We start from the raw sequence: 27,164 nt of genomic DNA, 5'->3' as shown, positions 1-27,164 counted from the left end.
TTGTAAAGAAATATTTCCCATGCAGATTTTCACGCCCTTTAAACATGTTTGTAATTCAAATGGTAGAATAAAATTATTATGAAGAGTATCGTTAAAATACGAAAATTAATACGAAATGAATATAATGTACGAGAAAAGAAATAGAACAACCAATTTGGCACGTAATGACATATTGCAGGTTCACCAACTAAAAAGCAAGAATCCTTTCTACGGAGGTTTACCAACATGGCTGACACTGTGGAAGAAAAATTATCAAAAAAGTGAGTAAAATAAGGAGACAGAAAGAGAGTTAAATTTCCAAATGTTCTATTTCGAATCTGTGAAAGATTATTTATTGCATACGTTTGTAATTTCAACATAACCTACGTAGTGCAGTGATCGATTCCATATTCTAGGTACCCACGTTGTTTTATGGATAATTATTAATGCTAATGTATTTGTTCTAAATATTAAGTAGTATTGTATTATACATATATATAGGAAGAAATATATTTAGTATATGTATATATATATAGATATTTATTATTTCTATAATATCAACAGCATTTTTAATTAACTATGTGGTATAACATAACCAAATCTTTTGTTGACGTGGTATTGCCGGCACTTCATAAAGTAAAACCAACAAAATTACATCAAATATCTATACGTCATTTTCAAAGAAAGTGCGTACAACTTTGGAAAAATTTCAAGATGATTCATATAGTATCTAGACTACAACATTTTTTACTTGAATTTATCTTTTCAGAGGTATGTTTGAAATGAAGGTCATTTTTCATGGAAATAAACTGTTTGAAAAATTTGGCTTTATAAACATTTGGCCATCCGTTTCTCTGAGAACATTATTGTGTTCTGGCTAGATTCAACATCACCTTAAACAGTAAAGACATGTATCGACTGCATATGTTCATACCATAAATACATATAACAAGTAGTGCTCCTCTACTATCTCACTAAAGTCCATATGGTAATAGTGGCTGGAAAATTGTTTTTGCTCTTAATATATACTATACTAACATTCAAACAGCGCATTTATTAGCAACGCAGATCAGTTATATGTCGAAACTTGTATTTTCGAAATAACATTTCCATGAAAAATACCTTGGAAACTAATAGGATGTTTTGTAGTCTGGATAAATTTTTTAGCCAAAATAAAAGTTGTATAGAACATGTCCGAAACTTGATTATAGTGAATTAAAACGTCGTTTGAAGACAGAACAGAAATTGAAGGAAAAGGCAGAAAAGGAAGCAAAGGCCCTTGCTGAAGCAATAACAAAAGCTGAGGATGCAACACAGAAGAAAAAAGAAATTAAAGAAGAGATTAGTCCAAATGTGAATATAAATATATATATATATATGTATACGCATATATACATTTAAGTATATAAATTTCAATGTTAACATTTTTTTTTAAATAAGTATCTATTAGAACACATACAGTAGATATGTATTGTTACATTCGAATTAAATATTATACAATGTTTTTCAGGAATATGTTAAACTTAGGACTCAAGCAGTCACTCAACTCAAGAACACAAATAACAATCCATATCCACACAAATTTCATGTATCAACATCATTGGAAAAATTTATTGACCTATTTTGTGACAACTTAAAGAACGAAGAAGTATTACAAAATGAAGTACATAGCATTGCTGGCCGTGTGCATACAATTAGAGGAGCTGGTGCTAAACTTGTTTTTTATGACCTCAGAGGAGAAGGTGTTAAAGTTCAAGTAATGGCAAATGCAAAGTATTATGAAGATAAAGAGAGATTTGCCACTGATATCTCTAAAATAAAAAGAGGTGATATTATCGGTGTAGTTGGAAATCCTGGTAAAACTAAGAAGGGTGAATTCTCCATTATACCACATAGTATTACTCTTTTAAGTCCTTGTTTGCACATGTTGCCAAACATGTATTTTGGATTAAAGGATAAGGTTCATGTTAAAAAAAAACTTGTTTTAAAATCTACAAAAATTTAAACACAATAATAGTTATACTATTTTTAATTATTTAGGAAACGAGATTTCGTCAGCGTTATTTAGATCTTATTTTAAATAATAAAGTAAGAGAAACGTTTCAAGTGCGAGCGAAAATAGTTGCGTACGTTCGTAGATTTCTCGACGATCTTGGATTTTTAGAAGTTGAGACACCGATGATGAATATAATTCCTGGTGGTGCTACAGCTAAACCTTTTGTTACACACCATAATGAATTAAACATGGATTTATATATGCGTATTGCTCCAGAATTATACCTTAAGGTACGAATAATTTGATTACAATACCTATTTTATTGCGTTCAAATTGTTTAATAATACATCATTATCTGCATGGTTATAGATGTTGGTAGTAGGTGGATTGGATAGAGTATATGAAATTGGAAGACAATTTAGAAATGAAGGAATAGACCTAACACATAATCCAGAATTTACTACTTGTGAATTTTATATGGCCTATGCAGACTATAACGACTTGATGTCTATTACAGAAGATATGATATCAGAGATGGTGAAATCTATTCACGGCAGTTATCAAATACAGTATCATCCAAATGGACCAGAAGATGTAGCAGTGACTATTGACTTTACACCACCATTTAAACGGGTTTCGCTTATCAGTGATCTGGAAAATGTTTTGAAAGTTAAATTACCCCCAGCGGATGAGTTAAATTCCCCAGAAGCAAATAAAATACTTAGTGATCTTTGCATCAAATACGAAGTCGAGTGTCCTCCACCAAGAACAACAGCCAGATTACTAGATAAGGCAAGATTTTTATTTTAATTCAATAATTATCTGATATATGTATCTACTATATGCACAACTAATTCTTAACAGCTCGTTGGCGAATTTATAGAAGAAAGGTGTATTAATCCTACGTTCATTCTCGATCACCCACAAATTATGTCTCCATTAGCGAAATGGCATCGTTCTGAACGAGGCTTAACAGAACGTTTTGAACTATTTGTTATGAAGAAAGAAATTTGTAATGCGTATACTGAATTGAACGATCCTATAGTACAAAGAGAGAGGTAATTTATTTAAATATAAACTTTTTATTTATAACGCTATTCACGGCGTCCGTGTAGAAACTGTATCTAATAGAAATTAGTTTGATTAATTGAATATTTAAGTGATTTTAATTAACGAATAATAATCTTTAACATGAACATGGTTACATAACAGTTTCAGTGTGTCCTTTGACCGTTAATCATGGTCATTATACGTATATGCATACCATTAAAACTATCAAACATACGACAAACTCGGTTTGCATTCGAAGTCTCCAGTAATAGTATGAACATACACAATGGAAGCCTAAAATATTAGAATTACAATAAAATTTGCAAAATTATTATTTTCCATATGTGTAGATTCGAGGAACAAGCGAAAGATAAAGCAGCCGGAGATGACGAAGCTCAATTAGTCGATGAAACATTTTGCACTGCATTGGAATATGGTTTACCACCAACTGCAGGTTGGGGAATGGGTATTGATCGTCTTACTATGTTTCTCACTGATTCAAACAACATTAAAGTATGCTCTCATATAATAGAAAAATATAAACAACAGGATAAAGCGACAATTGTAAGAACAATATTTTTTTGCAGGAAGTGCTGTTATTTCCACAAATGAAACCAGATGATCCAAATAAAAATCAAAAAGCTCCCGAAGATGATACAACGTTAAATAAAAATGATGCAAACCATGTGAAAGAATAAGCCTCTAGTACTGTAACATTATACACACTTTCACAGAATGCAAACTATTATTTAAATACAAATTTTGAAGAATAAAGAACTTATACTTTCAAAAACTAATGACTTTCATATCTTATCATTTTTATTCCACATTTCATACATATTACTTACCATTAAAATAGTATAAAACTATGAGAGTACCATGAGAAAAGTATTAGTATTTGTTCATACATACACACACACAATCTTAGATATTTCTAGTATAACAAATTCATTTAAATAACTTTAACTTTCTTTAAAAATTAAACTTTTATTACAAAAAACGTAAATTATACTTAGATATTTACATTAAAACGTTGGAGTAAGCAAACACTGAACGGTAGTGTGTACTTGCAATTTGCTGGCAGCATCTTTATATTGTCAAATATTTAAGTAATAAATAAATAAAATTTTGATACAACAGTGCAATAATCATTTACAGAAAAAAAGACCATAAAGGAAGACTTCTTAATCTTTGTTACCTCAGATTTAACTTATCATTAACAAAACTGATAAACTTTTAAATATGTATTAAATAGTTGAAAGTTACCAGAGAAACGTTGAATTATTAATTTTTCTAAGATGCGATTGATATGTTTCCTGGACACTTAAATTGTGGCAGCTCTTTAAATGGTTGTTATATTTTATAGTAAAAACTGTTAAGAAATGTGCTCAATTTCTCTTTTGGCAAATATTAGCCGAATATAAAATCCATTCCTATCAACTTTCTTCTTCTTTAACATATTTTGTAACTGAATTGTAATGAGCGCCTAATTCATACATGTGACGATGAAAAGTCAGTATCATTTTCTCTTCATTTTTATAATCATTACCAACAATATATGGTGTGCCTGACGCCTGAATAACTTCTATTGGACATTTCAGTACACGGGAAAGAACTTGTAGCTGTTTTAAATAAAAATAATTTAATAAATACAATTTTAAGACACAAAGTATAAACATTTTTTAGCCTATTTTTATTTACCTCAATAGCACCACCCCAAACACTTGTATTTGCCACATCTTCGCAATATTTTTCATATTGATCAGTTGAAAGTAAATGATCAGAATCCGAATTAGATATAAACGGTAAAAATTCATTCATATTTTCTCTCAAATACATAGCAGTTTTTGTTCTAAGCTCGCAGACATTCAGTGGAGCTTTTCCTATAATCTTTAATTGATGCGCAACTGCATTATATAAACTGCAATAATTCACAGATAACAATTAACAATAATTATATTTAATACCAATGTAGATAATGTAAACAATGTATAAATATATAATATACCAATGGCCATCACTTGGAATCTCATAAATCATCAAACCTCGCTCGTGAAGAACTTTCTTGATAGTTTGCAATTCTACATTCCTTTTTCCAAAAACATTTAATGCTTCTTGTTCTATGATTCTTTGATTGCGCTCTCTTTCTGCATTTGCCTTTTTGTCTCTCCTCTTTTGCGCTTTCGAGATTCTATGCGTCGGCTGTTCACACTGTTTGTTATCTTTTATGCTTTCATCATTACCATTTTCAGCATTTTCATCTTCCATATTATTGATATTAAGATGTGCAACTTTCCAGCTAGTTAACTCATCTTCTTGTTTCTTATCCAAAGTATCTTCCAAACGGCTGATTTCTTCAGTTACTTCCTTCTTCTTCTTCTTGTCACCCTTACAAATAGACTTCTTCAAAGTTTGTATCTGTGCTAAAGTCAAGAATATAGTAATTAAAATGATGTATTTGAAAATAATAATTTCAGAAATATGGTGTTACACGAACAACATAACGTGTTACGTTTTGCGTAAACGAAACGTTACAAACTACCTTACGTTCAACAAAATTCATAGTAAAAATTTATGGGAAAAATATTACAAAGCAGCGTTATAGATGTTTATTACCTTGCAATTCTTTGCGTTCTTTTTTATGTTTTTGTATTAATTCTTCTTCGGTCAGTTCTAACTCAGCCATTTTTAATTTTGAGGTTACTTAAAAATTGTCTATTTATTTTAAGGTTAACAGGTAAAATACAATCGCGGAGTAGATTTACAGAGACGATACCCTAAACTTTTAGCAGAGAAAATTTTGTACGCGCATGACCAATGAGGAATATAATCGCATTGGGTATGCAGCAGTTCTCTACGTTCAATTTCTATACAGTAATATTCAAAATTTGTATTTAACATACGAACCTTATTCTTGATATTTCACCAATGAATGCGTTAAATAAGCGTAGAACAAAATACCTTTCTTTTTACTATACGTATTCTATATAGATTATCGTAAATCAAAGCAGCTCAAATTTGTTTAAACAAAACAGTTTGAAATGATCTTGCTATTTTTTAAAATAGTGCTAATAAGTATTTGTAGTGAAATCTTACAAATCGGTTATTTCAATTTATTACCTTATTACTTCTATATATACTTTTCTGTTAGTTCTTTAATATAAATCATAAATTCTAAAATTGTAAACTTTTAATTTAGAAATTTAATGGGTTACATCTCAATTATATATTGTCCCTTATTATATTAAATATTATATTCTCTTTATATAAATTTATATTTTCAAATATCACTATTCCTAAATCTATTGATGCACCTAAATAAATGAACACATATCTACGTTTACATATCACAAATAATCAGCATTTTCATAGAAATGCGATTAAGCAAGCTATTTACTAAATAATACCTTTATGCTCCAAACCATACATTGGAAAGCATTCTCACAGCTTTCTATTTCAGCGTATAGTGGTGAATTGTCACTTACTTGTAACAGAGAAGTTTGTGCGATAAAAGGAAATTGTAAAATTGCTCCGATTGTCGATTTAATTATTAAACATTAAAAATGACAACTGATGAGAATTCCTGGAGAACGCAAAGTTTTCGACAAAGTGTAATTGCAAAAATGTAAGTCAACTTATACAAAAATGTGTATTTACCATTGTTTAAGTAGTGTATGTTATATATAAAATGTACAAAATTTGATGGCACTGTATAATGTAGCACAATAAAATGGAAAAAAATCAAATTATATTTAAGAAAAAAAAAATGTGTGTACCTTTATATTTATTAAATATTCTTTATATAGAGATGAAGCTGTACAAATCTCTGGTATGCCCACTACAAAAAATAGCGTTGATATGGAAAATCATGTTTTTCAAAAAGCAAAAACCAAGGTACGTTATAATTATCTTCGTTTTTACTTTTAGTTTTTACTAGAATTTCGAGAAAAATAATTAATAAATAATTAATATGTATCTATTTATCTTTCGTGTTACAAGTAAGATATTTCGCAACTTTTATTAATAACAAATTTATTTATTTGCAGGAAGAATACTTGGGTTTCGTGGCTAGATTGATTCTACATGTCAGAGAATTAAGTAAATAAAATAATAAAGAATCTTTAAGCTACATATAAATATTTGTCCACTTATTACACGTTGTATCCTATCTTTTTTTTAGATACTAAAAAAGGTGCAGGAGGTGCTGCACCAGGTACACCTAATTCTGGGAATCAAGGAATGCCTGATCCAATTGGTGCATTACAGACATTGGCACGCCAAGGAACTGGAAATAATCAAATGATGAATATGAGCGGGCCAGGATCTAATCCTCAAGGAATAATTCCACAACCACCTACAAACACTGCTACAAACTGTAAGTATTAGTATATATCTTTTATTCACTTCTTCAGTACTTTGTTGCCCTCTCTCAAATAAACTTGTCTCTTTATGCTTAACCGATAACAAGCCTAACCTATTAATCTGTTCACTGCCAACTATGAGATATCTTGAAATAGTTTACGCTACAAGATAGATAGAGCAAGACTCTTTAAATCCATCTGGCAGTGAATGGGTTAAAGTATAAGAAGTACAAAATGTGCTATATTGTTATATGAAAATGCTGTATAACATCTCAACACATATAACATATTTTACATACAAATTGTATAAAAGTGATATGTGTTAATATATTTTATTGTACATTTAAATAAAAATGTTGTAACTTATACTTTTCTTATGGAGTATGTTGAACTCAAAAATTTATTAGATATGCACAGATATATTTAACCTTCGAGTTTGTATAAGTTGATAATAATTAGATCTTTAATGCATATTAAGTACATTAATTTGATTGATATCATTCCTTTCCCAGAGTAGTGTCAAGTTAAAATTATTGTTACAATAATCTAGATCAGGGGTCGGCAATGTGGTATTTGCATTCAAATATTTAATTTTAAGAACTAATAAATATTTTAATAATTGTACAATTTATATAAAATGATCAATTGCGATGATCATCGGCAATGCCTGCCAAACTTTTATATTTCAGTTTTTTTTACTATTGAAAAAGGTTAAGAAATATATCAAAATATTATTGATAAAAATCAAAATTATCCATTTTATTCCAATAGAACATTTCAACAAAGAACATTTCTTCCAAGTCACTTTATACGCATAATATTGTAAGAAAATATGAAACTTGAAGCATTTCAAACGTCTATCCAACATGTCGTGACAGAGCTTGGTAGTGAAGGAAGATAATAGACATAATATACATAAAATATTCATCATAATGATAAAAATAATAACTTTTATTATAATGTAATAAAAGAATATTAAAATGTATTTCTTTATATATACTGCCTAGATTATAAATATTCTATTGCTCATGATCTTAAGTCCCATGAAATAATTTTATACTTGTAAGGATTCCGTAAATTGACAAAGTTTGAAGACCACTGCGTTACGACTATAACGCGACGATAGATTATTCTTTGCAAAATCTTCGATGTGAAGAAACATCTTAGAGATATTCCTTAGTGAATTGTAAACACGTATAACGAACCTCGAAATACTCGCGATGCAACTAACTTTCTACTTTAACAATATTTATGTGTTTATATTATTTAGATTCATATTTGACATATCTTATATTTATTCTGCAACACTTAATTTTCTCGAATATTCTAGAGTCAGCTGCCAAGCGGTAGAACACACGTGATCTAACAAATAGTTGACACTTTATGTAGTGGCACCATATTAATATCGTGACAAAACTTCTGCTCTTGTCCTTTATAAGATCCTCGTCGCGTCATACATATCTTGACAGTTATAACAAAGAAGGTGAAAACAATCTTTAAGTTTGAAACCTGTTATTTTTTAAGAGAACCATTCTAGGTATCACAATTAGATAATTTACTGTGTAATGTATTATAGGTGAACACAGAACTTTGATCCTTCTCTAAAAGAGAACAACGAAATTTAACTTAATTATCGCCATTGGAAATTGTATATTTATTCGTGAAATAATACGAAATTTACGAATTATTGTAAAAAATATCAAAAATGTCCAATATGTATTACGCACAATTCGATAGTTTTACAGAAGAAGAACCCTTTTATGATTCTGGCAATTCGGATACTTACTATAAATTAATGAACTCACCATCTCAAGCAGAATTTCATGAGTATATGCAAAAGAGAAATTATGAAGAATTTCTACATAAACATTGGATGCTTAAATTATATGAACAAAAGATTCTTGCTGAAGATATTAAAAAAGAATGTGGTATGGCAGTTAGTTTAGCAGATGAACGAGTATGTTATATCTATAAACCTGCTAAAGATAGAACTCGTGTACAGGGCATTAAATTTAAAATAACATTAGTCTATGTCAAACTATTACGTAAATGGTACATTAGCTTAGCACGTAGTCGTCTGCCAAGCATAATCAATCTTGATAATATATTACAAAATGGTATTTATGATCCAGTGGGGTCTAAAATTCTTAAAATAGTGCATAAAGTAAAGGATATACTAGACGTTTTTGTAAAAAGACTAGAATACATGTACGAAGTAATTGACAGTATGAAAGAACTATATAAGGATATAGAATTTGAGTTAAATGAATTTTTAACTCACATCAAAGTAATATTGAAGGAAAAGGGATGGCCAAAAGGTATAGAAAAAACAAGCAAAGAAGATATTATTACTTTAGAAATAGACCTAAATGCAAATCTAGAAACTATTAATCTTGCGTATGAATATTTGCATAATAAAAATATGTCCAAAATACACAGGAAGAAATGCATATCCAAACTAGAGAGAAGATTACAAATATTTTTTGATCTTCCTCTAAAGGAAGCGCTTAAAACATTTATCCACTAGGGAGAATTATTATCATCTTCGTCACATATTGTAATTTGTTTAAAATAAATCATGTAATTACAGATAAAATACATCATTATTTTATATACTAAATTTAAATGTATTTGAGTTTAATTAATGAAATAAATATTTTATAAAATTTTTACTATTCTATTATTTACAAATATAATTTTTTATAGTTTTTATATTTTTTACTGTCGCATATTGTAGTGTTACAAAGCTTAAATCAACGGCCCGGACAACCTATAACCATGCAAGGTATGCAAAATAAAATGCCTGGAATGGGCATGATGCCCGGTCAGACTAATGGTCCAATAAATCACATGGGTTCAATTCAAACCATGCAGACTAACCCCATGTTAACTCAAATAAATTCAATGGGACAAGCCAATATGCCTCAGCAAATAGCTCAAATGGTTCCCAATCAAATGGCACAGATTACTACAGGTCAGATGCAGCAAAACATGCAAGTATGTGTTTACTACCTATACATTTTTTTATGCAGTACACTTATGTATGATTGGTAAATCGTATATTATATTTCAGACTCAAATGCAAAGTCAACTATCTAATCAAATGGGTAATCAAATTAGTGGGGCCATAAGTGGAATTCAAACAAGTATGCCACAACAAATGAACCAAATTGCTCCAGGACAATTAGGTCCTGGACAAATGCAACAGCCATTAGGTCATATGCAAAGAAAGGTACATAAATAATAAAATAATATCCAAATAATATTATTTCAACATTTTCACAAATATTTGGTTTCCAGCAAGGTGAAATGATAAATGCTGGTTTTCCTGGTCCCCGAAATGTTACACCAAATCAATTTTTAAGTCAAAGCCCATCGCCGTCCGCTCCAAGTCCGGCTGGTCTGGGTGCACCATCAAGGTTATATTGCCTTAATAGTTTACCTAAATAGATTGATTAAATTTCTTCAATATTATCAAAAATTAAAGTTGTATAATACATTTTATAGTAATCAAATGGTAGCATCACCAGCATTAGTCCCATCGCCAAGTCCACAACATGCTATAATAGCAGGACAACAACGATCTGTAGGTATGTATGTAATAATTTTTAACATAAATGCATGAAGATTTCAATCTTTCATAGATAAAGATAATAATAATTATATGAATGTAGGTATGGCGCCATCTCCTAGTAGCTCTCTAAATACGCCTGGAGGTGTGGGGGCTACACCAAGCCCGCAACAAGAGGATCAAGCATACAGAGACAAAGTTAGACAATTAAGTAAATATGTAGAACCTTTACGAAGAATGATCGCGAAAATGGGAAACGAAGGGAGTATGTAATTATAAGCTAAATCTTAATGCGAATCAGTATTTTTATATACGTAATCATTTATGTGATTTTCTTTGTTTTATAGATGTCGATAGACTAAGCAAAATGAAGAAATTGTTAGAAATTTTAACAAATCCTAGCAAACGAATGCCTTTAGATACATTATTAAAATGTGAAGTAGTACTTGAGAAATTAGATTTCAAGCGAAATGATAATAGCGTTGGACCTCCAGTAACGACACTTAAGGAACATCACTTCTTCAGTCCACTTTTAGAGGCTGTAAGCAATCATCTACAAAGTCCCGTAGTAAACCACACGTTACAACGTACTTTTGGTCCGTGTTTAGAAGCTTTATTCGGTCCGGAAATAAAGTAAGTAATACAAAATTACAATACTTAACTACTGTCATCTAGTTCTTAGACATTATTACATCTCAGAATCTTTAATTAAAATATATTATTATTAAATATTTATAAAATTGATGTTACGTTTTAATTGTATATATGAGTATTACATAGAAACGAAAGAGAACACGTATTATTCATGCTAATAGAAACCTGCCACCGCCATTGAAGAGACAAAAAATAGAAGAATCTCCTAGTGAAATACCAGATGTATTGCAAGGAGAAATAGCTCGATTAGATCAACGATTTAAGGTAATTCATTTTTTCTAATTTGGTACTTTGTCGTCAAATTTTTATATTTTATATGTATATCTATGGTATAGGTCAGTCTTGATCCTGCACAACAAACTGGTTCAAAATGCATTCAATTAATATGCTGGCTGGACGACCGTCATCTACCCTGTGTTCCGCCTGTATCCGTCACAGTTCCTGCCGACTATCCATTAACACCTCCGCGTTGTGTAATGGCACCTCATGAGTACGCCACAACGTTTCTTTGCGCAGTTCAGAAAGCCCTAAACGCGCGTATAACAAAGCTTCCTCGACGTTTTTCCGTATCTCAGTTATTAGACACTTGGGAAATGAGCGTAAGACAAGCTAGCGCACCTTCACAAACGCCTATCACTGCTAGTACCGTATTGATGGGTCTATAGTACACTTTTGTACGCTTTTGCATATAAAATATTTTATAAACTTATGATAATGATAATGATTATGATTATAATGATGACCATGATCATGGCAATGATAATGATGACGACGACGACGACGATGATGATGATGATGATGATGGTGATGATGATAATGATAATAATAATCATAACAATAATGAACTATGTATTTCACGTAATTTTATGTAACTTCTCCTCATAGGATAGCTATATAGCTATATACGTGTAAATTATTCTCTTTTTGTATCTTTTACTAAAATAATCTAATAATATATTTTTCACCAGAGTTATGTGATATACACCTGAGGTAACACCTGTTTTATAAAATATTGATTCGAATGTTATAATCTGTAACCTTTCCATTGTGTTTATGTTTCTCAGAGAAACTTAGAGAAATTTTAGAAAAATTAATTTTAATTCTATTTATTATTTCTATGATATGCATACAAATTTGGGATATGAAATTATTGGGATTGAAATTTTACCAAGCCATTAAGAAATGTTTTTTAACTATTTAAAAATAATATATTCTAGATTAAACATGTAATTAATTTTATTTTTTTTACTAAAAATAATCTGTGGTGTTAAGTAAAATGTAACTAATAAGAGCGAATGTATAACGTCTAATATTTTATGTTTATTTAATTTTTCCATGATTCAATTTCAAAAAGTATTTTTTCCCCTCTACATATAATGTAACCGATGCACGTATCCATAGTAATGATGGAATTGTATAAAAGTCGAATAGAATTGTGCTTCGTGCCCCTAACCTATAAAAATATATTTTATGTTCTAGACTCTTGACTATTTGTAATTAAATAAAATTAATTGAAAAAATTCAAGCATAATGTTCACTATTATTTTTATCATTTTATTGTTGACCCAGTTTTATAGCACATATTGTGAAGATTTTGATATTGATACCAATGGATACATTGTTTATTGCCCTTGTATGGGTAAAATTCCTCAATATTAATATATACAATTATATGAATATATGTTAAAAAAAATTTATTCGTTCAAATGATCAATTTAATTATATCTTTTAGGACGATTTGGAAATCAAGCCGATCACTTTTTAGGTGCCTTAGGATTTGCAAAGGCAATAAATCGTACTCTGGTGCTACCGCCATGGGTTGAATACAGAACTGGAGAAACTAGATCTGTTAGTATGCAATAATAGTTAGTATGTTACAAAATATGAATGGTTTCATATCTAAATGCATCGTTTTTCAGATACAAGTTCCTTTCGATAGATACTTTAATGTTTCACGAATAAAAAATTGCCATAAAACTCTGTTAATGGAAGATTTCATGCAAAATATTGCATCCAAAGTATGGCAACCTAAGGAAAGAGTATGTAAGTTTTGAATGTTAACTAAAAAGGACAGCAAACTTTTTTTGGAACACATTGGTTCTTTCAGCTTTCTGTTATTCCGCACGGGGAAAAGGAGATTCTTGTAATGCTAAAGAGGGAAATCCATTTGGTCCATTTTGGGATACCTATAACATAGATTTTGTGAAATCAGAATTTTATGGTCCTCTTCATTATGATGTTTACCATACGGACATGGCAGTACAATGGAGAAAACAGTATCCCGCATTGAATTGGCCAGTACTAGCATTTACAGGTGCACCTGCTAGTTTTCCTGTGCAACTGGAGAATAAAAAGTTGCACAAATGTCTAGAATGGAATATGAACATGCTGAATAAAGCAAAAACATTTATAAAACAAAAGTTACCAAGGGGAGCATTTGTAGGAATTCATTTACGAAATGGAATTGATTGGGTATATATATATATATATCTATGCATACCTCTGGATGGTTATATTCTAATTATATAAAAAATTAAAATTTCGTAAAGAAATGCTTTATTCTTTATAGGTTCGTGCTTGCGAGTTTATATCGAGCACACCGAATCTTTTTGCTGCTCCACAATGTCTTGGATATAGAAACGAACGTGGAAAAGCAACTTCTGCTATGTGTCTACCTTCGTTTGATTTAATAGTGCGTCATTTGAAACGTGTTATTCGCAATGGTCATGACATCAAATCAGTATTCGTAGCATCTGACAATAATTATATGATTGATGAACTTACTAAAGCCCTAGCACGGATGGAAGTAAGAAATCGGTTATATATATATATCCTCTATATCTAGAATAATATGTATACAAGAATATGTATACAAAAGCTCCATATTTGTTACAGATCCCAGTTTTTAGACAAGATTCACCTGTGTCACCACATTTAGATTTAGCTATTCTTGGAAGTGCAAATTATTTCATAGGAAATTGTATATCTTCCTTTTCAGCTTTTGTTGCAAGAGAAAGAGAAATTAAAGGATATCCAACATTTTTTTGGGGCTTCCCCACAGAGAGATCTTCATCTTTCATTACACATGAAGAATTGTAGTGTTGTAATATCTAATTATGGTCATACTTTTAAATTATTATAAATCTTGCGCATGATTTATATTTTTATATTTTCTATATTGCAAAAGAATGTAATTTCCTATACATTATTTTCTATTATATCTTACGAAAAATCATACACAATATCTTAAAGCATATAAATATTGTTTCTAATGGAACCATTTATTTTTTTAAATGACATATCTTAATTAATAAATGAATAAATTACTTCTATTATTTATACATATTTGAAAAATAGAAAAACTAATTGCGATCGATAGTTACGAATTAATTTTGTTCTTATTAATTTTATCGTTTTCTAATTTATATAAACATTAAATACAGAATATGTACTTAATCCTACTTTAATTTATGACTCATTATATATAGTATTATAGTAGAGTAATTTTTAGGAGTCTTTACATATCTTTTTCTTTTAGTAAACGATGAAATAAACTAATTTTTAATCAAATTTTTAATAAAAATATTCAGTAATTTTCTATTGCAATTGCGTATACATATATATTTATATGAAATATTAATACGTGTTGATAACTTGTTGATATTCTAAAATTCAATTAAATATAGTAATAATCATACTATAAGTATTGATATACATTACAGGTATATGTAAGTGATTATGTATTTATCGGTAGACGTGAATTAAACATAAAGTATCGAATTTTGACAAACATTTACTTCATACTATTAAAATCGCTATTCAAAAGAACCACTTTTTTCGTAGTACCGATATTCACTGGAAGATATCGCGAAAGTCGCGCGACCAAAAACTTGTGTGCACAACTTGGATTCTCAGTGACAATCTGCAAAAAACGTTCGGTCTATTTCCTAACAATTCGTAACAATTTATTTCTGCTGTCATCCACTATTAAAACGCAAGTTTTCTTGTATTGTCTGAAGTGATTTAAAAATCAACGATAGTTTTTAATTTAATCGCAAGAATGGCTGATCCGAAATATGCCGATTTACCTGGAATCGTAAGTATACTTCTTATTCGATGTCAAAATTATGGTAATACAATTTTGTTACAATTAAATAAAAAAACTTCAATTTGAGATAGAAATAGATATTTAGATAGAATAGATATTAGTATTTAGAAGATATGAAATGAAAAGACGACTTAAATGATCTTATCTGTGAACTGACATAATTGACATATGTATCTATACATTTATCCTGTATATTTAGTTTTACTTTCAGTCGCGTCTTTCTTTATTTTCTTACAATTCTATATACATTACAATATAATTACACTGTTAACCTTTATTCCACATACAGGCATACGATCAAGTTGATGTCTATGAGACTACTGATTTACCAGAATCAGAGCAATTTCAACTTTATCCCGAGGTATAGTAGTAAAAATTATCCTTAATACAGTTATCGTACAATAAAATATTTTACTTTTAGGATGAAACTGATTCTATAGAAAAGTTACACATTAGTGCTACAGAAGCGTTTAATAAGTTTAAAGGTAAACAAGTCATTAGCAAAGGAATTGATTTTTCTGATCGAGTATCAGTCAAACCCAGGACAGGCTATAAGTAACTTACTTTTATAAATAAGCGTGAAAGATAAGTTGTATTTAGAATATATAGCTATGAAGAATTTTTAATTACATTTTAGGTTCGGAGATTGGGAACTGCCTGGAGAAGGGGAAAAAGAAACTCCAATTCAGAAATATCAACGTTTGCAATGTGAAATTAAAGAGTTGTACGAAGAAGTGAACGATTTAAAGGTATCAGTTGTTTTATTAAATTTTTAATACATTCGCGGCTACACCAAAACAGTGATGAAGACATGGTGTGTCGTATAATTTACTGGCTGCAATTAACAAAGAATTCAAATATAATGACTGATTGACGCGCTGTTGTTACACTATTAATACCTGACGTATGAGGTAAAATGTTTTGCATCAACGATGCTTGGATAGCACTGCTTGGAGTAGCAACGAATGCTTTAAATATTTGGATCGTAGAAATGTATTTCATTCTACTTCTATTCGGAAAATAGGAGAAAGCAAAAGACGAAGAAATAAGATCTGTTGCTGACATAATCTCTCAAGTGCAACTCCTAGAAAAGCAACTAGATTCTTTAAAATTAGAAGAATGTCTTGGAGCTGATCTTGTTGCTACTCTATCAGATCCGCAAGGCACAAGAATGAAGTAAGTTTATTGAAATCATAATAAGGTGTATATTAAATGAAAACTTTCCTTTTGTTCATGAATTTTTTAGACAACTGATATCGCAGATAGAAGCATTCAAGCAGACTAATATTCTTACTTCTGAAACCGATTCAAAGACACAAAGTACAAAAGACGATAAAACAACTGAACCTGGTGTACTTAAATACCAGATGATGTATCTTCCAGAAAAAGCAAGAATGCAGGAAGCAGCAAGAATTGCATTACTTGAACAAAGACTTTGTAATTTAGAAAGTGTTATTGGAACAACCAGTGATAAGCTTTCCAAATTTTCACAGGTACAATGTGATTATTTCTTATATAATCATAATAATAAATTTCTATAATGTAATTTTGTTTTGTAGAATCTCAGAGGTCAGGGGGTAATGGAAGCTCTTCAAGAATTGGGAGCGAAAGCTGCATTGTTAGATACGTATCAATTAGACATTGTTGAAAGTCGATTAGCTGCTTTAATTCATAGAATGGATAATATTGCACAGAAAAAGGCCGCATTAGCCTTAGATTCAGAACAAGAACAGAAAGTATGATTTTTTTTTGTAATTAAAGATTTGAATTAAGAATAATTATTCTTATTACTTAAATGAAATCTTGCTTTCAGATTTCGGAAATGTACGATATTATGAAACAAACGGAAACCATGTCGCAAATTCTGCCGCAAACTGTAAACCGCATGTTAGCCTTAAATACTATTCACCAACAAGGCGAGTATTTTAGTATAATTGCAAAACGTTGTACATTATCCTTTTACAATATATAATTCATTTATTCAATGTACTTCATTTCAGCTGCTACATCTAACAAAACTCTGGCACGTTTAGAAGAATTACAATCACAAATAACTTCTGATTTGGAAAGTAATAAATCTCTGTTAAAAGGAGTACAAGATAGCTTTGCATCAAACTTGGAAATTATAAGAAATAACATAGAATCACTGGATGAACGTATTAAGAAACTTAGCAAGTGATAATTCCTAATAATATTGAATAATGAAAATTCGTTATAAATCATGGCACTTCAAGTTTTTTATATATATTTATTAAAAAAATATATATATATATATGTATTAAGTTATGTTATTTACTAACATTTTTTAATGTATTTTTAAATTATTCATAACTTTATTTAAAACATCTTTTTTAAGTATTTTTGTGATATCATCAGTGATTTTCTTTTGAATATATTTGAAACTATGTCGAATTAATTATGCTTTCTCCTGTATTCTTGTAGCAAAAGACAAATTAAAAATAAACTAGGATCACGCTTTTCAAGTATATACATAAAATGACGTGGAGTATTGTTATTTTCATTCCAAAGTGAAAGGATAAATGGGAAATTAAATGTATTAAAGTACATGTATGTCATATATTTATTTAAATTTAATTAAAATCTTAATTTTTGGAAGAACCATTTGTTTTTACCAGATTTGTACCTGAAAACACATATTTTTATATTACTTATGTATCCATGAAATATATATAATCTTTGAAACAGTTTCAAAACATCGACAAAATATAAATATTAAACTATGTTTATATATAAAATTGTACACAGATACACTTACTTTTCTTCAAATTTAACACGTGTTTGGAATCGAATCTTCTTACGTTTCATCGCGTCCTTAAGATCTTTAGGCATTACTTTGTCCCAATGTAAATCTACGGTATACCTTGTTGGCATCAAATGATTATAATTTAGCACCTGTAATAAAATCAGTAATATGATTTAATAATTATTCCATGCCGCTTAAGATAAAAGGGACATACTTACTTTTACAAATGGCTTGATTTTAGAGCGTTTGTGAATCTTTGCTTTGCCCATTCTTTTATGTACTTTACGTGGATATCTATCGATACCTGCAACCATTGCATGTCCGTATTGTTTTTCAGTAGTACCATCGTCATAATTACGCATGACGATTGCTTTTCTTCCAGCGTATCGGCCGCTAAGGACCAATACGACTTTCCCTGTTTTCATAATCTTCACCATCTTGAAGATATGTGCTGCGAAAAGAAATTTAGTGTGAATTAGTTCATTAGCTTAAAAATTGAAAAAGTTCCGGTTTTGTTCTAAAAATCGTACGCGTAATATTATGTTCATCTCGTATTAACTGTTAACTTTTCTAACAAAGCTTTAACGCATAGACTGAATTGGCAGATGTAAACACACTGTACCGAACATCACATATAACCTCTTCTACATCACGATCACCTTAATAGTTAACAATTCGGGAAAATGAACATTTTGAAAATGTGAGGGATTTAAGTGATTAATTAAAGTTTACGTTTCGTAATGTTCTACGTAAACAAAGTTAATATGTTGAGTGGAGATACTATAAAATTTATTATCAGAATAGTAAAATCAAATGAAATGATTACTATGCCAAAAATATCGGAATAAACGTAATCTGAAACAATGGAGTACGTATAAAGAAATTATTTTCCTAATTTCCGATGTTTTTGGATTAATTTTAGCATTGACAAAACACCACACACCTCACGGCTTTTCGCACCGGAAAAAAGGAAGTTAACCTAACTTTCAATCGTTCACCCGTTTGATATTCAAAATCCAGCGTACAGATGTCGTGCCGCTAGACATCCGGCGGTGACGGTAAACCAATCGTACGTCGCGGTTTGAATGACACTCAACAAAAGTATTTCTCGAGAGAGAATTTTCGTTCGTATCAGTTCTATTCGTCTCTGTTCATTAAAGGTTTTTATTTGTTAATTCCACTGTGTATTAGATTGTTCTTGAAAGTGGGAGAAATTAAGTAGTTGGCATGTATTTTGAAATATCCGAATGACGAATCAAACGCAATATTATTTTGTGCAAAAACGAGTGCAATCGCATTGCCAAATATCTAAACTTTTCGAGAGTTCGAGAATAATCCCGATGATTTTCTCGATACATCGAAATGATTGGTCGGCATAAGTAGCTTCCTGCTCGCTTGTATCTTACACGAGGGATGTTAATAGGCATTATATATTTTAATCTTATCATAGGACTTTTGTAAAATACGATCTATCGAACGATCGAATCGTTGAAAAAGACTGATATTGTTGGTATCGTGTAGTGGGTGCGGATATCATAAGTTAGCGTAATGGCATTAAACCCCCAATATGAAGTAATCGGAAAGGGTTTCGTACAACAGTATTATGCGATGTTTGACGACCCTGTACAAAGACCAAATTTAATAAATATGTATAATGTAAGTTCGTATAGACAGTTTCGTGTTTCCAATTTCTCTTACTTACTATCATCCTTTTCCCCTTATATCCACTTACTCGATGTTGTATTTGCAGACTGACTCATCTTTCATGACATTTGAGGGTTTGCAAATACAGGGTGCTATTAAAATCATGGAAAAATTAAGTGTGAGTATTTTCCAGAGGAATTAATTAATTTTAACCAAAATTTTATTCTACAATTTTTCAATATCTTTTGTTTTGTGAAACAATTCTGAAGTTGATTAGACAATCTCTATTCAACGCATTAAATTGATGATTATCCATTTTGTATTTTCAGAGTTTAACATTTCAAAAAATAAATCGGATAATAACTGCTATCGATTCGCAACCAATGTTTGACGGTGGCGTACTCATTAATGTTTTAGGAAGGTTGCAGGTGAGAAAATCAAATATTTTTCCATTACAATTACCGTACGAATAAACGTATAGGGATTTTCATATAGAAGTATACAAAAAATAGTAATATTTATGTACAGAATAACAGTTTTATACAAAAAGAACTTATAATTCGATATGCGCAGAGTTTTTATTCCAATTAGTTCAGTAATTTAACTTCTTCTATTATCTATTTAAATAATACACGATGCAATGTATTTTCTAAACAAAGAAGAACATTTGGCTCCAACGTCTAAGTTTTTTAAAAATTCTTTAATACGTTCACACCTTTTCTATTCGTCTATATATTATATTTTATTGGCTGGACATGCTACACAAACGTGTACTGTACTGCCTTACATTTTTTGTGCTGCCATATGAAGATAGAGATTGAGCTATGACTAATGTCCAGCGACAATCTCTGTATATACTCCTCCGCAAAGAAGATGAAATAAGAAAATTCAGTCAGTGATTGTTGATGATTGGGCAGACTGATGAGGATCAGCCCCATGCATACATCCAGACATTTGTCCTGAAGCCAATTGGCACCAGCTTTTACGTGCAGCATGACATCTTCAGACTTGCTCTGCACGACACGGTTTAGGCGTCAGGTATTGCTATACCGTTGATCTTCGTACCATGGTACAGGCAAGCCCGATACTAATTTTCTAGTGTCTAAAAGCTGCTTCATATTCGTCAGTATATGCCTGCTTGTTATTAACTTTCATTTAATTATGTATTATTTGCAGTATTGCTTATGTATCTGCTACGATCAATTATTTAAAAAACAAAAAGCATACATTTTTGTATTAATTTATATTAATATGTAGTTAAGTTGGAAAATTTAAGAACTGAAAGTTTTTTTTGTAACAGTAAAAATATTTGCCGTGTCTTTATTGTAATTATTTGTACATAACAAAACTTTTTTATTTCTTTAATTCGTTTGCATGTAATACCTTAATAATTGTGTTTCGTTTTGGTAAATCATCTAATATAAATCAAGTAGTAATAAGAAAAAACTTAAATTGCTGAACTGACCGGAATAAAGTTTATTTTTGTTTTCTTCTTTCCTTTTACATGAAAATTTGGATAACAGAATAGTAATTTAAAAGACATCATATTAAGTATATAAAATTACATAAAAGTAAAAATAATTGAATTTAATTTCATTTATTTACAACTTGCAACAGTATACTCCTACAATTTTATTGGGACGATTATTATAGCCATAACATTCGAACAATATAATGCTAATCTTGATAATAATTAAAATCAATAATCATACTACATAACAGAGTATCCTTGCACAGTTACATAAATATAAAAGGTAATTCTTTTATATGAAATTTTGGCATATGGTAAGTTTATCATTATATTGCATATTAATTTTATTTTTATTATATTTCAAAAACATTTTCACAGATTATGCATGATTATTAATAAAAGTTTCAATGGCATTCATATAATATCAATAATTATCTACGTTAATAACAGTTTAATCACAATGTATCTTTACATACAATCAATTTTTTCCTTGTACTAATGTTTATTGAAATTAATTTTATGAAAGACATGTAAGTGATTAAGGAACAATGTTTCAAGAGGAATGAGATAAACAGGCTGAAAATTATGTTACATATAAAAATTGATCAAATATGTAGAATAAGATTTTTTAGTTTAGCTTTGTGCTGGAGAAAATCAAGTCTAAAAATTTATTGAGAACATTGGGAATACGTATATGCATAAATTCACTGTTAAATAATTTTATTCTAATTTTGCACATGGAATAACTTCTCACTCGAGCATACAACCCATTTTGAGACATTTTATAGTTTTTTATATCTTTATACACATGATAAGTGCACATATACACTCACATATAATTGTATATAATTATATTTATAATTTGTTACAGGCAGATGAAGATCCACCACATGCCTTCTCACAGATTTTTGTGCTGAAGCCACTGGGGAATTCATTTTTCTGTCAGCATGACATCTTTCGCCTTGGCATTCATGATAGCGCATGAAAAGAAATGTCTGCAAATTTATCACACTTTAATAGCAGACAAGTATCCGAGCAATGGACTCCCCAGAGATTGAAATAAGTGAGCTACTTTCTCCTTAATATCTTTTGTCATCACATATTATTCCATTCTTTCTAGATACAGCAGTTTTTATATGAAAAATATTCGCTTATATCTTGGCCACAAAACAAAGAAAAGAGCATTAAAAATAAATACAGTTTAATAATTTTCTTGTTTCTCTTATTTTTTTTTTTTTTTTAAGTATGCCTGTTGTTGGTTACACATTTATGCAATGCAACATTAAAATACAAGTACAGTACTATATAATGTTTGATTTCAATGGTTGATTATTAATGCTTCGAATTATATTGTTACGTATTCTATATCCTCATGCTATGTGTATTTTTGTAAAATGAATAATGGCCATTAAATATAACGTCTGGAATTAATAATATGATATTAGTTTCCATTTTATAATGTGCAATACGCGAAAAGATCTTAATTTAATATACATTGAAAGTAAGGAAAATGATTATTTGTTAAATTTGTATAACGTTTTTTATTACATAAAATTTTTAAATACAAGACAATTTTATATGATTGTACTTCATCTTAATCAATCTAATTATTAAGAATCTATGTTTGTTTATAAATTTCCACGTTTAGCTTGCTCCATTTCAATAGCTTCGAACAATGCTTGGAAATTTCCAGAGCCAAACCCCTGTAACAGAAGTAGTGCAAGTTTAAGTCTCAATTTCAAAAGTTTTATGATGAATTATGGTAATGTAAATGGTCATTGTAATACCCACATTATGATTGTGCCTTTGAATAACTTCTATGAAAAGAGTCGGTCGATCTTGCATGTTTTTAGTAAATATTTGTAGAAGATACCCATTCTCATCGTAGTCTATTAAAATTTTTAATTTCTAAAAATACATTTAAAACTCGATATTAGTGAATCCTTATTAAACTTATGTTGTATTCAGTTTTCATGTTAATGTTTCTACCTGAAGTATATTAAGATCTTCCTCAATTTTTATACCATTGGTCATCAAACGTTTTCGTAATGCATCGTAGTAAGTGTCTGGAACATCCAGAAATTCCATGCCCCTGGCGCGTAGATTTTTTATCTGCAAATTAATAGCAGTTCATTCCGTTAAAACTAATACCTAAACAGCTACAAATTGTACCAACCAAATAGAAGGAAAGGAAAAATTGTTATCTTGTTTCTACTTAGTCGATCATATAAGCACATATTATTAACAATGCTATTTACAGCCTTAATTATATCGTTTGTATTAAGAGCAATGTGTTGAACTCCTGCTCCTCCATAGTACTCAACGTATTCCTGGATCTGAGAACGCTTCTTGCCAGGAGCAGGCTCGTTAATAGGCAGTTTCACAGTTTCTTCCCAGTTCGTCATGACGATGGAACGCAGTGCAGAATATTCTGTGTGCAATTGTGTATCATCTACCGACCAAAATCGATGAAACTGCAAACATCGTTCATACCTAAAATTAAACAAATTTTATACAGAAAAATCGAACATATCCACATGATTTATTTGATGTACCATTTCGCGACAGGTTCCATTTGTTTGTCTGGTTGATTACCAACGACGTGATCTATGAAATTTAATCCCACTTTTGGTCTAATAAATAAAAAAAGTATTTAGTTATTAGACATTTAATAACGTATCTTGTAAGCAATCTGATTGATATGTTACATACAAACTCTTTGCAAACAGATTTTCCGATAACTTTTGAAATCCTGGTAGAAAAAATCCTTTATATTTGGATCTGTCTATGAGCGTATGATACGTATCTCCATACTGATAAGTAAATCAATATTTACAATTTTAAATACCATTTCTCTATATAATTATTTTTCCTAGTTAATAATAATAATAATAATAATAATAATAATAATAATATATTATACTCACAGTTTTGATAGTAGCAAACTTTACAATACCATATTCATCGCCTTCCTCCCATATGTCTTTTATTATTTCTGCTCCCCTTTCTTTTGCTACCTGAAGTAATTATGATTATTTTATTTATACATTTATGAAGATCTATATTTATATTAACATACCTTTACAATTACATCTATTTCTTCCACGTTGAAAGCAATATCGCGGACACCATCTCCATGTTGAGAAAGAAAGTTTGCCATTTCTTCATTGTCAGATTCATAAGCTGATTGGAATACAAAAATAATCTGAAAATGGAAAAAGTAGCACGATGAATAGTAACAAAAATTTCTGTAAAACTGGCAAAGAATAATCAGTTTTCAATCAACTAGTGAATCGTTGTTCAACAAACATTGATATAGAGTTTACCTGATTTTGTTTAACGACATGCGATGCTACGCGCCTTGAACCGGTTTCTAAACCACGATAGGCCAAGGGTTCAAAACCTAGTTTAGTGCAATAATAACTAGCTGCCTAAAATTAGGAAAGATATATTTAAAAATACATTTGTAATACATTTAAAAAGCAGGAATTTTAATAAAAAAATTATAAATGCTATGGAAAATGAAGTAAATACATATTTTAAAATCTATAATTTACATTTTTTAATAAATAATCATTTAAACGCTATATAATTATTCATAATACTCTCAACTCTGTTAACAATTACCTGCTTTGCATTTCCAACCCAAAATGTAAGATGATCAAAACTTAAGAATTTACCGCCTTTCGGCTAAAACAAATAATTAATATATTAATAATAAATTGTTTTTTCAATTAAAAAGTTAAAATTATTTTGATTACAATTATCTCTCACCTGTGGACCTCTGTCTGTATACGTAGTCTGAAAAATAGAAATTTTTAATTAAACAATAAAATCGATTAAATTACAAGATTATTGAATGCTTAAATTTTTGTTGTTCGTATTTTATATATGATTCATTCGATTTATCATTTATCATTCGAAGTATAAATAATATAATTGTTAAAGATATAATCGTCGTTTAACGTTATTATATAATTGTAATAAAAGTTTATAACATAGGAATACATAATTCACCTAATGTGTATGTTTTAGGGGGAGAGAGAGAGAGAGAGAGAGAGAGAGAGAGAGAGAAATAATTATTAACAATACATTAGAGAAAAACATAAGAAATATAAATAGAGAGGAACTGCGGAACTTAAAAGAACTTGTATAATTAGTTAATAAAAAATTGTATTTCGTACCATTCTGAATACTTGTAAAAGGAATACTCGATCGAAGTATTTAACGATTTCTTTTTAACATCTCTTAATCGCAAGTGCACCTTGTTTAAATATAAACGCAGGAAGATCGGCGATCGATATCCTGATCGCTGATTGGTTGCTCATGGAGGCTTGTTTGTGCCGCATTCTCTTACAAATCGTGAAACGTAAATCACTCACATAATATTATCGATAACGAGCAGGTTTTTCAAGCTTGCCACGATCACATGATATTTTCTGGACAGATTCGTCACTGGAATTATTATCTGTAAAATCATTTCTTTAAATAAAATCGATTAGAGACTTACTCATATATTAAAGAAATGTTTTCACTTCTAATTTTTCAATAAAAGTTCATTGCTCTTTAATTATTCTTAGCAACTAAAACGTTATCAACATTCTTGAATATACATTTGTAACAATATATTTGTAAGGTATGTTACTATTTTGAAATTTTTTTTCTTTTTTTTTCACACTTTATTCAATGTAATTAATAGACTTAATCGTATAGATGTATTTTTGTTGTGAATGAATGTTGTTTTTCTCTGCCCTTGTTTTCCGCATACTGTAACAGTTTTACATTTGAATTCTAAGCGCGTAAACAGAGCAAAACTCATTACATTGACCAAGAGAATCGTATAAACTTTCAATAGTCTAGTTAATTAATATCATAGTGTACCAGTTGAAATCAATTGTACTCTGTTCAATTTTTTCTTTCAATTCAGACATAATTTAAAAAAATTGAATGACAAGAAAGAAACCATTGTACATGAAAATATTTTTATTATTAACATAGAGTTATTAATGTATAAAGTAAAAAATATTATGTTCCGAAAAGATATTTCACAATAAATAGCAATGGTTCAAAATATCCTATACCTAAAAACTTTCCATTTGTGGAGGCTCGCCGTTTTGCCTGGCGGGACGTGATTGGCTGTACGACACGCGTGGATTCTCGTTTGAAAAGTGGATTCTGTGTTGACGTAAACGAATAGGACAGGAACGTGCGTAGCACGTGATACAAACACGTTAGCAAACTGGGAGAACCAGGAGGCTCGCCTCAATTCATTTTCATCCATTGCCGAGGTCGACAAAAAAACAACGTAACGACTTCAGAATACACGGTAAATATCAGTACATAAATTTACATGTGAATTTTATTCAAAGTAGTAAAATACCACAATCTTAACAGCGTTTGGCAGACTCTTTTTATTTTTCTTTCATTGTATAGTAATCGTTTACTACAATATTTAATATCTATTATTTTACTAGTTTCTCAAATTCATTTAAAAAATATACATTTTTCAGTTTTGCAAGTTTAGCTTACTTGTGTGGCAACAAACAACAGCTCTTTCGTAGAAAGT

General features: G+C 29.8%; 9 protein-coding genes across 14 annotated transcripts; 6 read left to right on the top strand and 3 right to left on the bottom strand.

The window, feature by feature from the left end:
* The first annotated feature begins 169 nt into the window (after positions 1–169).
* On the top strand, positions 170–3,822 carry Lysrs (Lysyl-tRNA synthetase). Of its 2 annotated transcripts, none has more exons than XM_076898879.1 (8): positions 170–260; positions 1,191–1,332; positions 1,490–1,939; positions 2,020–2,265; positions 2,345–2,767; positions 2,840–3,033; positions 3,376–3,538; positions 3,613–3,822. In XM_076898879.1, the coding sequence occupies exons 1-8, from the start codon at positions 226–228 to the stop codon at positions 3,721–3,723; spliced, it is 1,764 nt and encodes a 587-aa protein (XP_076754994.1). In that variant the 5' UTR covers positions 170–225; the 3' UTR covers positions 3,724–3,822. The 2 variants fall into 2 exon arrangements, with proteins under 2 accessions (XP_076754994.1, XP_076754993.1); XM_076898878.1 differs by lacking the exon at positions 170–260 and adding an exon at positions 515–665.
* A 601-nt stretch (positions 3,823–4,423) lies between these two features.
* Positions 4,424–5,790, bottom strand: LOC143425826 (deubiquitinase OTUD6B). The gene is made up of 4 exons (XM_076898862.1): positions 5,642–5,790; positions 5,034–5,448; positions 4,727–4,946; positions 4,424–4,647 (listed from the first exon to the last, which is right to left on the bottom strand). The coding sequence occupies exons 1-4, from the start codon at positions 5,709–5,711 to the stop codon at positions 4,462–4,464; spliced, it is 891 nt and encodes a 296-aa protein (XP_076754977.1). The 5' UTR covers positions 5,712–5,790; the 3' UTR covers positions 4,424–4,461.
* Positions 5,791–6,500: 710 nt separating this feature from the next.
* Positions 6,501–12,362, top strand: LOC143425818 (mediator of RNA polymerase II transcription subunit 15-like). Its single transcript, XM_076898853.1, has 12 exons — positions 6,501–6,650; positions 6,832–6,919; positions 7,072–7,123; positions 7,206–7,400; positions 10,124–10,383; positions 10,460–10,618; positions 10,687–10,805; positions 10,894–10,976; positions 11,061–11,222; positions 11,305–11,590; positions 11,773–11,875; positions 11,947–12,362. Exons 1-12 carry the CDS (start codon positions 6,589–6,591, stop codon positions 12,274–12,276), a joined length of 1,899 nt encoding a protein of 632 aa, XP_076754968.1. The 5' UTR covers positions 6,501–6,588; the 3' UTR covers positions 12,277–12,362.
* Positions 8,996–9,926, top strand: LOC143425828 (uncharacterized). The gene has a single exon (XM_076898865.1). It carries the CDS (start codon positions 9,092–9,094, stop codon positions 9,911–9,913), a length of 822 nt encoding a protein of 273 aa, XP_076754980.1. The 5' UTR covers positions 8,996–9,091; the 3' UTR covers positions 9,914–9,926.
* A 524-nt stretch (positions 12,363–12,886) lies between the features above and the next one.
* O-fut1 (O-fucosyltransferase 1) lies at positions 12,887–14,797 on the top strand. The gene is made up of 6 exons (XM_076898944.1): positions 12,887–13,250; positions 13,344–13,459; positions 13,531–13,654; positions 13,719–14,083; positions 14,181–14,417; positions 14,507–14,797. The coding sequence occupies exons 1-6, from the start codon at positions 13,142–13,144 to the stop codon at positions 14,708–14,710; spliced, it is 1,155 nt and encodes a 384-aa protein (XP_076755059.1). The 5' UTR covers positions 12,887–13,141; the 3' UTR covers positions 14,711–14,797.
* Positions 14,798–15,493: 696 nt separating this feature from the next.
* On the top strand, positions 15,494–17,978 carry Dctn2-p50 (dynactin subunit 2). Its single transcript, XM_076898859.1, has 9 exons — positions 15,494–15,707; positions 16,009–16,080; positions 16,141–16,274; positions 16,357–16,468; positions 16,744–16,895; positions 16,966–17,212; positions 17,279–17,455; positions 17,533–17,635; positions 17,720–17,978. Exons 1-9 carry the CDS (start codon positions 15,672–15,674, stop codon positions 17,896–17,898), a joined length of 1,212 nt encoding a protein of 403 aa, XP_076754974.1. The 5' UTR covers positions 15,494–15,671; the 3' UTR covers positions 17,899–17,978.
* A 304-nt stretch (positions 17,979–18,282) lies between these two features.
* Rpl27 (ribosomal protein L27) lies at positions 18,283–19,551 on the bottom strand. The gene is made up of 4 exons (XM_076898872.1): positions 19,427–19,551; positions 18,702–18,934; positions 18,496–18,632; positions 18,283–18,363 (listed from the first exon to the last, which is right to left on the bottom strand). The coding sequence occupies exons 2-4, from the start codon at positions 18,918–18,920 to the stop codon at positions 18,315–18,317; spliced, it is 405 nt and encodes a 134-aa protein (XP_076754987.1). The 5' UTR covers positions 18,921–18,934; positions 19,427–19,551; the 3' UTR covers positions 18,283–18,314.
* Positions 19,552–19,997: 446 nt separating this feature from the next.
* Positions 19,998–24,054, top strand: Ntf-2 (nuclear transport factor-2). 5 transcript variants are annotated; one of them, XR_013102080.1, is made up of 5 exons: positions 19,998–20,139; positions 20,234–20,305; positions 20,457–20,555; positions 22,470–22,661; positions 23,915–24,054. XR_013102080.1 is itself a non-coding variant. In XM_076898874.1 (5 exons), exons 1-4 carry the CDS (start codon positions 20,032–20,034, stop codon positions 21,156–21,158), a joined length of 393 nt encoding a protein of 130 aa, XP_076754989.1. In that variant the 5' UTR covers positions 19,998–20,031; the 3' UTR covers positions 21,159–21,165; positions 22,470–22,807. The 5 variants fall into 5 exon arrangements, 4 of the variants coding, with proteins under 4 accessions (XP_076754989.1, XP_076754991.1, XP_076754990.1 ...); XM_076898874.1 differs by lacking the exon at positions 23,915–24,054 and adding an exon at positions 21,045–21,165 and having other exon boundaries at positions 22,470–22,807; XM_076898876.1 differs by lacking the exon at positions 23,915–24,054 and adding an exon at positions 21,045–21,196 and having other exon boundaries at positions 22,470–22,807.
* Hpd (4-hydroxyphenylpyruvate dioxygenase) lies at positions 23,113–25,301 on the bottom strand. Its single transcript, XM_076898861.1, has 10 exons — positions 25,226–25,301; positions 24,925–25,029; positions 24,678–24,803; positions 24,526–24,615; positions 24,311–24,411; positions 24,154–24,231; positions 23,857–24,091; positions 23,588–23,710; positions 23,390–23,506; positions 23,113–23,301 (listed from the first exon to the last, which is right to left on the bottom strand). Exons 3-10 carry the CDS (start codon positions 24,756–24,758, stop codon positions 23,227–23,229), a joined length of 900 nt encoding a protein of 299 aa, XP_076754976.1. The 5' UTR covers positions 24,759–24,803; positions 24,925–25,029; positions 25,226–25,301; the 3' UTR covers positions 23,113–23,226.
* Positions 25,302–27,164: the final 1,863 nt, after the last annotated feature.

The sequence above is a fragment of the Xylocopa sonorina genome, chromosome 8, assembly GCF_050948175.1.
Source record: "Xylocopa sonorina isolate GNS202 chromosome 8, iyXylSono1_principal, whole genome shotgun sequence".
NCBI classification, from domain to species: domain Eukaryota; kingdom Metazoa; phylum Arthropoda; class Insecta; order Hymenoptera; family Apidae; genus Xylocopa; species Xylocopa sonorina.
The sequence above is the reverse complement of the archived record's forward strand: the minus strand, read 5'-3'. Positions and strand labels throughout refer to the sequence as shown.

What these genes read in the sequence shown, in the direction of transcription:
- Rpl27 (XM_076898872.1), bottom strand. Translation starts at nt 18,920, where the DNA reads ATGGTGAAGATTATGAAAACAGGGAAAGTCGTATTGGTCCTTAGCGGC. An exon ending in AAATCAAGCCATTTGTAAAA is followed by an intron (nt 18,633 to 18,701) that starts GTAAGTATGTCC and finishes ATTTTATTACAG; the next exon opens with GTGCTAAATTATAATCATTT. An exon ending in CGTGTTAAATTTGAAGAAAA is followed by an intron (nt 18,364 to 18,495) that starts GTAAGTGTATCT and finishes ATGTGTTTTCAG; the next exon opens with GTACAAATCTGGTAAAAACA.
- LOC143425828 (XM_076898865.1), top strand. Translation starts at nt 9,092, where the DNA reads ATGTCCAATATGTATTACGCACAATTCGATAGTTTTACAGAAGAAGAA.
- Lysrs (XM_076898878.1), top strand. Translation starts at nt 559, where the DNA reads ATGTGGTATAACATAACCAAATCTTTTGTTGACGTGGTATTGCCGGCA. An exon ending in ATTTTGGATTAAAGGATAAG is followed by an intron (nt 1,940 to 2,019) that starts GTTCATGTTAAA and finishes TTAATTATTTAG; the next exon opens with GAAACGAGATTTCGTCAGCG. An exon ending in CTGATTCAAACAACATTAAA is followed by an intron (nt 3,539 to 3,612) that starts GTATGCTCTCAT and finishes ATTTTTTTGCAG; the next exon opens with GAAGTGCTGTTATTTCCACA.
- LOC143425826 (XM_076898862.1), bottom strand. Translation starts at nt 5,711, where the DNA reads ATGGCTGAGTTAGAACTGACCGAAGAAGAATTAATACAAAAACATAAA. An exon ending in AGAACGCAAAGAATTGCAAG is followed by an intron (nt 5,449 to 5,641) that starts GTAATAAACATC and finishes TCTTGACTTTAG; the next exon opens with CACAGATACAAACTTTGAAG. An exon ending in TTTGGGGTGGTGCTATTGAG is followed by an intron (nt 4,648 to 4,726) that starts GTAAATAAAAAT and finishes TATTTAAAACAG; the next exon opens with CTACAAGTTCTTTCCCGTGT.
- Dctn2-p50 (XM_076898859.1), top strand. Translation starts at nt 15,672, where the DNA reads ATGGCTGATCCGAAATATGCCGATTTACCTGGAATC. An exon ending in AAGAAGTGAACGATTTAAAG is followed by an intron (nt 16,469 to 16,743) that starts GTATCAGTTGTT and finishes TTCGGAAAATAG; the next exon opens with GAGAAAGCAAAAGACGAAGA. An exon ending in CCGCAAGGCACAAGAATGAA is followed by an intron (nt 16,896 to 16,965) that starts GTAAGTTTATTG and finishes TGAATTTTTTAG; the next exon opens with ACAACTGATATCGCAGATAG.
- O-fut1 (XM_076898944.1), top strand. Translation starts at nt 13,142, where the DNA reads ATGTTCACTATTATTTTTATCATTTTATTGTTGACCCAGTTTTATAGC. An exon ending in GAACTGGAGAAACTAGATCT is followed by an intron (nt 13,460 to 13,530) that starts GTTAGTATGCAA and finishes ATCGTTTTTCAG; the next exon opens with ATACAAGTTCCTTTCGATAG. An exon ending in GCAACCTAAGGAAAGAGTAT is followed by an intron (nt 13,655 to 13,718) that starts GTAAGTTTTGAA and finishes TGGTTCTTTCAG; the next exon opens with CTTTCTGTTATTCCGCACGG.
- LOC143425818 (XM_076898853.1), top strand. Translation starts at nt 6,589, where the DNA reads ATGACAACTGATGAGAATTCCTGGAGAACGCAAAGTTTTCGACAAAGT. An exon ending in TACAAACACTGCTACAAACT is followed by an intron (nt 7,401 to 10,123) that starts GTAAGTATTAGT and finishes CGCATATTGTAG; the next exon opens with TGTTACAAAGCTTAAATCAA. An exon ending in AGATGCAGCAAAACATGCAA is followed by an intron (nt 10,384 to 10,459) that starts GTATGTGTTTAC and finishes ATTATATTTCAG; the next exon opens with ACTCAAATGCAAAGTCAACT.
- Ntf-2 (XM_076898873.1), top strand. Translation starts at nt 20,032, where the DNA reads ATGGCATTAAACCCCCAATATGAAGTAATCGGAAAGGGTTTCGTACAA. An exon ending in AAATCATGGAAAAATTAAGT is followed by an intron (nt 20,306 to 20,456) that starts GTGAGTATTTTC and finishes TTGTATTTTCAG; the next exon opens with AGTTTAACATTTCAAAAAAT. An exon ending in ATGTTTTAGGAAGGTTGCAG is followed by an intron (nt 20,556 to 22,469) that starts GTGAGAAAATCA and finishes AATTTGTTACAG; the next exon opens with GCAGATGAAGATCCACCACA.
- Hpd (XM_076898861.1), bottom strand. Translation starts at nt 24,758, where the DNA reads ATGGCAAACTTTCTTTCTCAACATGGAGATGGTGTCCGCGATATTGCT. An exon ending in AAGATCTTAATATACTTCAG is followed by an intron (nt 23,507 to 23,587) that starts GTAGAAACATTA and finishes ATGTATTTTTAG; the next exon opens with AAATTAAAAATTTTAATAGA. An exon ending in TTCAAAGGCACAATCATAAT is followed by an intron (nt 23,302 to 23,389) that starts GTGGGTATTACA and finishes CTTCTGTTACAG; the next exon opens with GGGTTTGGCTCTGGAAATTT.